Source organism: Cygnus olor, chromosome 1, assembly GCF_009769625.2.
Source record: "Cygnus olor isolate bCygOlo1 chromosome 1, bCygOlo1.pri.v2, whole genome shotgun sequence".
NCBI classification, from domain to species: domain Eukaryota; kingdom Metazoa; phylum Chordata; class Aves; order Anseriformes; family Anatidae; genus Cygnus; species Cygnus olor.
Genome location: NC_049169.1, coordinates 75,142,900 through 75,152,683, shown reverse-complemented (window position 1 = coordinate 75,152,683; position 9,784 = coordinate 75,142,900). Strand labels below are relative to the sequence as shown.

The 9,784-nt window shown below is 37.6% G+C and overlaps 1 protein-coding gene across 11 annotated transcripts in view; it reads right to left on the bottom strand.

The window, feature by feature from the left end:
* The window catches only part of SCUBE1 (signal peptide, CUB domain and EGF like domain containing 1), a 215,800-nt gene that overhangs the window by 6,900 nt on the left and 199,116 nt on the right, over window positions 1–9,784 (bottom strand). For 6 of the 11 annotated variants that reach the window (XM_040545047.1, XM_040545046.1, XM_040545048.1 and 3 more), the window contains 5 exons: window positions 7,533–7,700; window positions 6,484–6,645; window positions 4,825–5,022; window positions 1,628–1,780; window positions 481–560 (listed from right to left, as the gene is read on the bottom strand). In XM_040545047.1, the coding sequence (XP_040400981.1) occupies window positions 481–560; window positions 1,628–1,780; window positions 4,825–5,022; window positions 6,484–6,645; window positions 7,533–7,700 (761 nt within the window). Of the gene's footprint in view, window positions 1–480; window positions 561–1,627; window positions 1,781–3,694; window positions 3,806–4,824; window positions 5,023–6,483; window positions 6,646–7,532; window positions 7,701–9,784 lie in introns of all 11 variants that reach the window. The other 5 variants (XM_040545042.1, XM_040545045.1, XM_040545049.1 and 2 more) reach the window with 1 other exon arrangement.

The following is a 9,784-nucleotide window of genomic DNA, read 5'->3' as shown; positions in this document are numbered from 1 at the left end:
CACAATTCTCTCCAATTTGTTGCTTATATTTTTTGAAAATCATTTTATGGACAGCCTGCAATGCTACATTATGGCTGTACCTTGTGAAGGCAGGACAAAAGTTTAGGTAGATACATTTTTTAATGCACAGGAAATTCTAACTTAATGACTCATTTAAACGAATTTTAGACTGAGGCTGAAGAAGACTCTTCAGATAATAGGTTTTTTATTCTTGAGTAATTATTCTAACATACAATCATGTTAGCATATGTTTCATTTAGATCCTGATTCAGCAGAGGACGTAGATGAGTTCAGCCCAGCTGAGCTACTGATTTTGTTACTACAAATACCAGCATAAACCTCAGAAGAGAGAGAATTTCATTTGGGGTCACATGTAGGCTTTAAATATTATGATCCTACCAGGGTAGTGAGAGCTATCTTGGGAAAGTATTTAGTAAAATGAATCCTTGGCTAGCCTCAACTAAAGCAGAATTTTTGTACCTTTAGAATTTCTTGATGATTTTCTGATGCATATAATCGTCCATCTCGAACAATATCTTCTATTAGTTGTTGGTAATCCTCTGAAAAATAAAGATCAGTGAGAGACTGTGACATCCTTTGAGAGGATAATAGCCAGACAAACACTGATTAACTAGACTTTCTCTTCAACACAGAGCTGAGAAATTTAGTATCAAGTTCTTTATTCGGTGTCTCTCATCCTGCTGTAGTCCTACCTAATCACATTAAAATTTAAAATTCTGTACTGCTTTTGAACAGTAAGCTTGAATTACCTATATAAATATTAACTTACCCCAGAAAACTTCTCCCTCCAGATAATAATGCTTTATTATCTGTATTTTACAGATGAAGACACAGCGCCACGTATAGAAAGTAACTGTCACAGATTACTCATGAAGTCAGGGACACAGTAAGGAACTGTCCCTGTTTTCTGCCCTGAGAACAGCTCTCATTTTAATTCTTGAATCAATGCTAATCACCAGCTTAATACAGATTTTCTTACCATTCACAAAATTGCTTTGGTGTTTGGAAAAGAGATGGGCTAACAGCTGCCAGAGGTATCACAGAAAAGTCTTAGTTTTGTTAAAACAGAATCATCCTGGAGTACAAAATATACAGTTTATTGTATATTTCTATATGAGAAGCAAGACTGTTTTAAAACATGTTGGATTTATGAATCCTTAGTGAAAGGATCCTTTTGCATCATTGCTTTTCTCTGTTGGACTTGTGATTTTATTAATTTATACTTTTCATGATTTTGTGGGTTACCAGTAGGGCTTGATGAAAGGGCTTCCTGAAATGCACAGAAATTCAGAGTATTCTTGTTATGCATATACTAAATGACCATTTAAAGGGAGTCTCTTTGAACTCAGTGGGAGAAGGATGAAGTTTATAAAGAATTCTGTGTAACTTGCCATCTGTCCTTCAAATATTAGGAAAATAACAAGTGTAAAATTAGGTATTATTTAAACCAGTTGTAAAGAGTTTGAAAGTAATGCACTGAAAACCTAAGTTACATTGATTTTTTTTGTCATTTTTCACTCCCTGTCATCAATGTAAGAGAGATTCTAAAGGACAATTTTCTGCAATTCAGATACAACAGAAAGATGGAAAACAATCCCACTCTCACCATCGTAAGTGACATAGGGGACTTGAAATCCTTTGCCACTGTTTCCTTCATTTGACTTGAACTGAATCCATAGCTTCCTTGATCTTGAAGTAAATGCAATAGGTCTCTCATAAGTCTGACATGTTTCATATGTAGTAATTGAAGTAGGAGAAGCTAGGAAAGATTAAATAAATAAATGTTCTCTATAAAATAACTTTTTTCACCCTTCCTGATCTTGATGTCAAAAATGTCAAATTGAAAAAACACTTTTTGGTTTACATATTCCCAAGAGCAGAAGTGTTTGTGATAGAAAGCACATACTTTTTATCTGTCTATGAAAGGAAGGAGGTTTTTCCACAAAGGTAGTGGAAATCCTTCCCCTCTGTCCCAAGACAAGATGCTTACGTAGACAGCAAGGTGCACCAGATTGTTTTTGATATTTGCAAAATTACTATCAATATTACTCATTCTGTGTACTGTTGGCCCCAGATAGACCAGAACAAGTCAGCTGCACCCCAGGCAGATGTGGTGACCAGCTCCTAACACTTCCAGTATGGGGAGTTAACCTGATAGTAACAAGCAATTACCGCCTGCAGAAGAACTAACGTGCCTATGCCCAGGCCTGTGTCGTGCTGCACGTGCAGCGTGGCCTTTGGGCCTGTACTGTGCTGCACAAACCCCATAGCTGCAGGATCACCTCAGCCAGCACCTGGTAATAAGAGGAGCCTGCATGCAGCTCCCACTGGGCACTTGTGACAATGCCCCCTGCCTGTCCTTGCCTTTATCTAGCAGTGCAGCAACAAGTTTTCATGAGAACATTGTTTTTGTTTGACAGTGGAAAATTATGATAGAGTTGTTTCCTTGTAAGAAAATCCCATAATAGCTTGAATAGCCAAAAGGGGAAAATCTCTTCTGCACACAGGGTCTGCCCAGCATGCTGCGTGTGGATCAGAGGTCCACATGATGCTACACTGCCTATGGTTCCCACCATCTAAAGATTATCTATACTATTCTCTCTTTATAGTGCTAGTTCTAATTAATAGCATTTTAAGTAATATTTTACAGAGACTAAGTGCCTTTACCATAATGGACAAACACCTCCCGCTGCAAGACACCTTTCTGTAAATCCGCAAAGAAAATATCATTTATCTATACTGAAATAAAGCTGACAGTTTGGGAACCAGAAAGACCCTCGTTTACTCATACTATAACAGATGGAGGGTGCAGGATGTCTTCAAATCATTACAAGTGTACCAGTATGCCCCTCTAAGCTGAAATGAATTACAAGCAAACGAAAAAAATGGCTTCTTACCCAGTTCAGAAAGAAAATCCCACTCCATAGCCACAGGATAATTAGGGAAAATAACAAGCCTAACCTAAAACCTGAACTTGCTAAGGCTGACAACTTTCACCAATATTAGCAAAAAGGGACCTTTTCAACTGAATGGAATTTGGATAAGATCTTGGATGAATTCTGGAGTAAAGATTATACTAAACTGAGGTTCAACTTCAATATTTATCAAGAAGTCTTAAGGATGTAACTATTACAATGTCCAAAGACAAACGGTCTTTGCCAGACAGAAGATGGAAATTCTATTTTTCTTAAAGATTTGTAGAAATTTTGAAGTGTTATTTCCGTCTAGGTACAGAAAAATGCCAATATCCAACCAACTTGTCCCATCAACACTACATCTACCTATAGTATTGCCCTGCAACATACCTGTACAGTGAGTGTTTTTAATGAGTTCCAGACTAGCGTGAATTAATTTTTAAAAGTTATTTCTTACTATACAAAAGTGGCAGAGTTAAGGTGATATAGCAAGGCTAACAGCTGAATAAACTCCGCAACCCTGCTCACTTTTCATTTGTTTTGCCCGTGTAACTTGGGCTGAACACATCCACAGCACGCTCGAGGACTGTGCTCATGGCTTTTACCTGATCTGTGCAAACAGTTCCACAGAGCTGGAGCCTGCCTCAGCCCACTTCTGCCTGTGTGTGTGTAAGTGATGTGACTGGGTGGCGAGTGGGGTAGAGAGAGGCCTACTTTAACATAACCATACAGGGGAGAACATGCTATATTATACATACATAATATTGCGGTTGAGTCCATTCTTACAGTGCAAGTAAGTGGATCCAAGTGTAGCTCTGGAACTGCAATCAGTTTTTCAACGGTAACATTAGCAGCTGATCTTCCATGAACTGTGATAAATATTTGTAAGGGCTACTTTAACAATGCTAAACATACAGTGATCACAAATCACAGCTCTGAAAAGCTCTGAAAAACTCCTCTCATTTTCTAGCATTGATATTGTGGCACTGTTATTGGTTCTCAAGTGGAAGCCAAACTTTTCACTCATCTGCCTTGCTTTAGACACTGTTGGAACTACAATTCAGGATTAGAAGAACAACTAATTTGTTCTGCTACAATGTTTTGCTTTTTAAAAACTGCTCTAGACAGAAGTAATTTCCTCCCATCTGTAGTAAGCAGGTTTCTCTTTGTACTAATCTGATATATAGAGCTCTTGACACAAGCCCTCAAGGAGAAAAAAGTCATGAAAATTGTTTTAGCAAGTGAAATATGCTGTTTTAAACAAAGCTCCATATAAACAATTGCCTTTCAGGTTTGGTGCATCTTGGGGATTTAACAATAGATCACCAAAAGCTGGATGCCTGCACTGGACTGCAGGAGAAATACATCTCAATGGCATCTTAACTTCAGAAGTAGTTGAATTAGCTTTGTAATCAAAGACAGAACACAATATCCACTCCACATAGAAGTGGGAAAACTTTGTATTTCTTGAAGGTGTCAGGTGTACCAAGCCTATGTCACTGCACGGACACAGCAATAACTGCAGCATATATATATACTCGCAAAGGATAACTAAGAGCATAATTTGTATAGATGACGGGAAATTTATCTTCTAATATAACACAGCATAGCTGTGTTGACTTGTAGAGTGGTGGTGATTTATCCCACATGATAATTGGGCCAGAGAGAAGCCCATTAATTGCTTTGTGATTCAGCCAAGACACTTGAATAATTAATACCACTGTGTTAACTGTTATTAGTACAGCATTCTGTTTTAACATGCTGTGCCAGTTCATTCAACAGTCCTTTCAGAAACACTGGAAAGATGAAGACAGTTATCCCTTCAAGACAAACTTTCCACTCATCTGTTTACAATAAGTATTTACATAGCCCATATCTGGCAACTTACCACTTTTTCTCATTACTAAAACATCACCACATTCATCTTCAATTGGAAGAAATATCTCAGGTACTACGATGAGTATTCTTCTCTTTGGGGGTGGATTTATATTCCAAATGCATTCAACATTAGCTGGGTAGTCTCCAGGATAGTTGGGTGATTCAATATAGCCAGTATAATCACCAAGTTCTCCTCCACAGTGCTGGTCTGTGCAGAAACATAAATCAGTATTTGCATTAACCGATTAGCTAATTTGAGGTGTTTTTCCAGATCTGTCAAGAGCTAGTCTAAACTCCTCCCTGTGGCTTTAGAAATGGATACATTCTTCAGCTGCCTCTTTGTATTTAGCATAGAAAGCCTTTAAAGGAATGCTCAATCTGCAGGACTGCTTCAACTGATTCACAAAACCTTAACCTCCAGTGTGTAAAACGATTTAACTCTTCACTTAGACTGCTTTGACATTTGATTAAGAAGCCAATGCAGGTAAGTAAATATTATCCCATTGTGGAGGTACAGTTGTTAGGACTGAGACCATGCTGACATGCAGGTTTTCTGACTGAACTTCACATGCTTTTTAACCTGATTTAGCTGAATGAGCATGATGATTCTAATAGGTAACCTTGATTACAGATTTACCTTGCTTTATTTTAGATTAAACCAGTTACTAAAGAATCCCATTTGGCAGATCAGTTTTGCATTCTGAGCTTTCAAAATTCCTATTGAATTTGCCACAGAAGTGTGATTCACCAAGTTACTTAAGCTTGACCTCTCCAGACCTACACATCTACATAAAACTAAATAAATGTTTAAATATTTTGCTTAATCCAAGCCTCAAAAATTCTGCAAGGTCAGAAGCTGGCTTGAAAACAGAAAATATCTAAGCCAGCAAAGTGACTGTGGACGTGTTTGCTTTACTGGAAATTATCAAATTTCTTCAAATTTCTTCTTATTATCTAATTTTTTATGAAGTTACATTAGAAGTGACAAAGAGCTTCATAGGTATACAGCATATAATCCGAATAAAAACTTATGGTAGCCTTGCATATGAATATTTAATTTAGGTGACATTACCTAATTATTATATTGAGCTTCTCTTAAATTAGCATGGTAGGCATGAAAATAAAATGCTTGCCTAGAAGAATCAGTCATTCACAAAAGATCAAATAAAATTGCACTGGAAACCTCGGAGATACTTAAAATGATAATTGAAGATAGAAGGCTGAGTACTGCAAAAAAGCCTACGAGAAGATTTCACTGTCATGAGTGATTATCTGGCATTTACAAAAGTATGCAGGACTGTATCTCCTATTATTTTATAACGATTAGTAGCAGTTACTCTGATAGAAGACATCGTGCTCTACAGAGTCACAGAGGAATACACATAACTGCAAAACTTATGGGACCTGGGAATCTGAAAGCTCAATAGTTATAACTCACAGAGGGCACTCTACAAAATTACATTAATGCTAAAACAATTATATGTGTCAAGTGATACGTTTCCAGGTTTTGTTCTCATTGCTTTCACAATTTTTACTGTTCCAAATGGCAGTAGGTATATGCTGTCTGAGAAATATAGAATTGGAGTCCAGACTGACAGATGGAACCTTCAAGCTGCTGTTCAGATCCACAGAAATGCATCACCTCACAACTAATACATATGCAACTTACTTTTGCAGTGTGTAACGTTAGTGGAGCCATCAAAATCTGTACTTGTATTCCCAGGGCAGGTGATGCAGTAATTTTGGCCAAACTCGGGCTGGTATGTTCCTATAGGGCATCGGATACATCTGTGTGTTGTGGAGTTGTAGTAGTGTCCAGGAGAACAATGAACTGCAAAGTATGAGATATATTATTTTCAGAAAGTAACAATCTTCAGTGCAGAGACAGCTTCCTTCTACCCTGGACATACTGCATGATCCCATACTGAAATATACTTACTAGGCCATAAAAGGCAAAAAAGACATCAGCTCCCTCTATTTCCAATTACAAAGGACCTTCTAACTAGAATCCTGTTCCGAAGACTACAGCTAAATCCCCATGAACTAGTAACACATGCTACATATGTCTCTCACTGTATTTAATACAGTGGTTTCTAATGAGTATATAACAAATGGAAGCTGATACATATTGCCTCAATGACAAAAATGTCTTTCACAATAGTAAGAGAGAAGTTTCCATTATGTATGTTTGCCAGGATCAGCATGTAATTCAAGTAACTAAGCCAAAGGACATTTATGCAGATTCCTTCTTCACTATTTGCACTGGAGGCTGTCATCATTGGGCACACATGTTGCACACTTACAGTTTGTGCCCAGCCCATTAGTAAAGAACTCTCAACTTCATATAATTTCTGTAGTGTTTAGTTTTTCTAATTTGGTAAATAAAAATAGGCAACATGTGAAGACCAAAGCATTCTCTGATGCAAGTTGATTTCTTGCCATGCAGTGATACTGATTTACTTTCCAGTTGCAGTGCTGACGCAATATGTGCCTGTGGTAAATTCCCAAGAATACCATAAAGCCTGCTCAGTCTGCACAATCTCAGGAGATCATGCCTAAACTTACAGATTTCCTGAGCATTTGATTTAATCACACAGAGTGTTGCTACATGCAGTGACTATGTTTGTTTTGGAGACTTTCAAAGTCCCTTCATACAGAAACTTAGAAACAAAAGGGCAAGCAGCAGGAAAACGAATCATAGAAAGATTTGAAATTCACCTTTGGTTTCACAGTCTTGAAAGGAAGCAGCACCTTCATACTTGGTCACAAGCCCTCCACCACAAGGAAAGCAGAGGGTTCTTCCTGGTTCAGGCTGATATGTACCAAGAGGACATATTCTACAAGGTTTAAAACCATCTGAAGAATAGCGTCCAGGAGAACACTGGCCTAGAAATTGAAAATGATCATCTGTATCAGTGAGACTACTTTTGTGGACAAGGTATAAATACAGCTCATAGTTAGCAATGCTTTCTTTTCCCTAAAAATGTAACATCAAGACAGCTGCAGATCAAATTTTAATCTTACCTACTGAGTTTGTATTGCTCCTGTAATTGCTTCCTAAAAACACGGCCAGGAAATAGAACTACTCTCTTAATAAACTCTTTGCTGTTTTTTTTTCTTCTTTTTTTCTTTTCTTGTTGTTGTTGTTTGTTTGTTTTATTATTATTATTTACTTATTGACATGGGCTCTATTGAGATGTTGTTATAATACTTTGCACTTTCACAGACTCTCTCATCTGAGATTTCAAAGTGCTCTGTAGGAAAAAAATGAATCTTTGCATCATATCTATGAACCAAGTCATTGTTTTTTATATCTCTATTTTATAGATACGGAAATAGTACATCATGGCATTTGCCAAACTGGATGGGAACACTCTAGAAACTTGTCTGTGAGAATAGCTGACATCAGCAGCTTTTTAGTTAGCTGTGAAAACTAGTGTTTGTCAGAAGCTCTTCTGCCAGAAAATGGCAATTTATGAAAAGCAAGGCACTTTGTGGACGAGTCTACTGACAGCTACAAGGTAGTTTCAAAACTTGCTCTCCGGGCAATTTCTGATAGGCGTTTGTTTGGCTTGGTTCTTGCTAGCTTGAGTAGTTTACTCCTTGACAACATACGTGAGAATCAGGATGTCAAGTTTTTCAAGATGATGGCATTAGTACATATCTTTACACCACCCCAGCCTGGGAGATTAGTACGTTGAGATGTGTTAGGTGTTCCCTGAGGTTGCCTAATGATGATACTTTGTAATTTAACTTCCCTAAGAACTGAAGAGTAGACAGAAACAACTGACTTGAAAACCAGAAGGTTTTGAGAGCCCTGGGTGGGGTTGTGGGTCTCTTACCAACCCTGACACTGGGAAATGTTGAGGACCTCCAGTATCTTGGGTAATCAGTGCTTAGGATGAACAAGAACTCCTGAGCAAAAGTAAAGTTCAAGTTCTGTCCCTACAAAAGTCAAACTTATGTTCAACGGTGGGACCAGGATCTCTGGGATTTAGTTTCGCTCCCATCCCAGCTGGCTTGGAATATAACTGTACAAGTTGGCTGCTGACACAGACTTCTGAGACATGTTATAATATTGCTAGTTTGAAGGCAATTCTGCTATTGTTTTTGTAGCAAAACCGATCGACCTGGTCTAGTCCAAGTGGTCACTGGACTTTAACATGAAGGCAGTTAATGAAGAATGGATATGGATCTGGATTTTAGTGATTTCAGTGTGAAAATTAAGAACTTGTGAAATGTGGCTTACAGACATCCTTTTAAAGAGGTGTTTAATACTGCTAAAATACCTGCTGCTTTCAGCACTAATATGTCTCAGTCCTTACCTGGAGATGTATATAGAAATGAGCTAAGTTGTTTCCTTCATGCCTTTTGTATTGAAATTGCCTACAAAATGTATCTGATCTGTTTTCCCTGAAAAATGCCCCAAATGAACAGCTTCCTAATTGAGTTTTGGGCTTCTATCTACACAGATCACATGTAACTTAGGTATCAAACCATCTTTTTCACTTGCAGCTACAACAGGGTTCTATTACAGCCACTTAAAGTCTCTTAAATGCTTGTATGTGCTTCACCTGTACAGAAGAGGATTTCAGTCATAGCCTATTTGTTACTACAAAGGCTTTACTGCTCCAGAAGAGACAAGAAAACACTATTAATTACAGGTGGTGAAGTTTCTAACAAAGACAATGTTCATCAAAACAAATTGTTTCATTACATATACTGAAACATTTTATACTGTTGTTGATAAAATCTTTAACAGGGAGGTTCACGAAGTCCAAAGGATATCCTCTTGCAACTTTCAGAGAAAGAGAAAATGGGACAGTTGATCAGAGAAAAAGACTTATGATCTGACAACAAATATTTTGGGACAAATCCACTCTGGAAAAATAACCAGAAAGCTTTCTTTTTGTTGTGCAGAAAAAAAATTTAAATGCAAGCCTCGCCAATTGTGACACAAAACAGTCTTT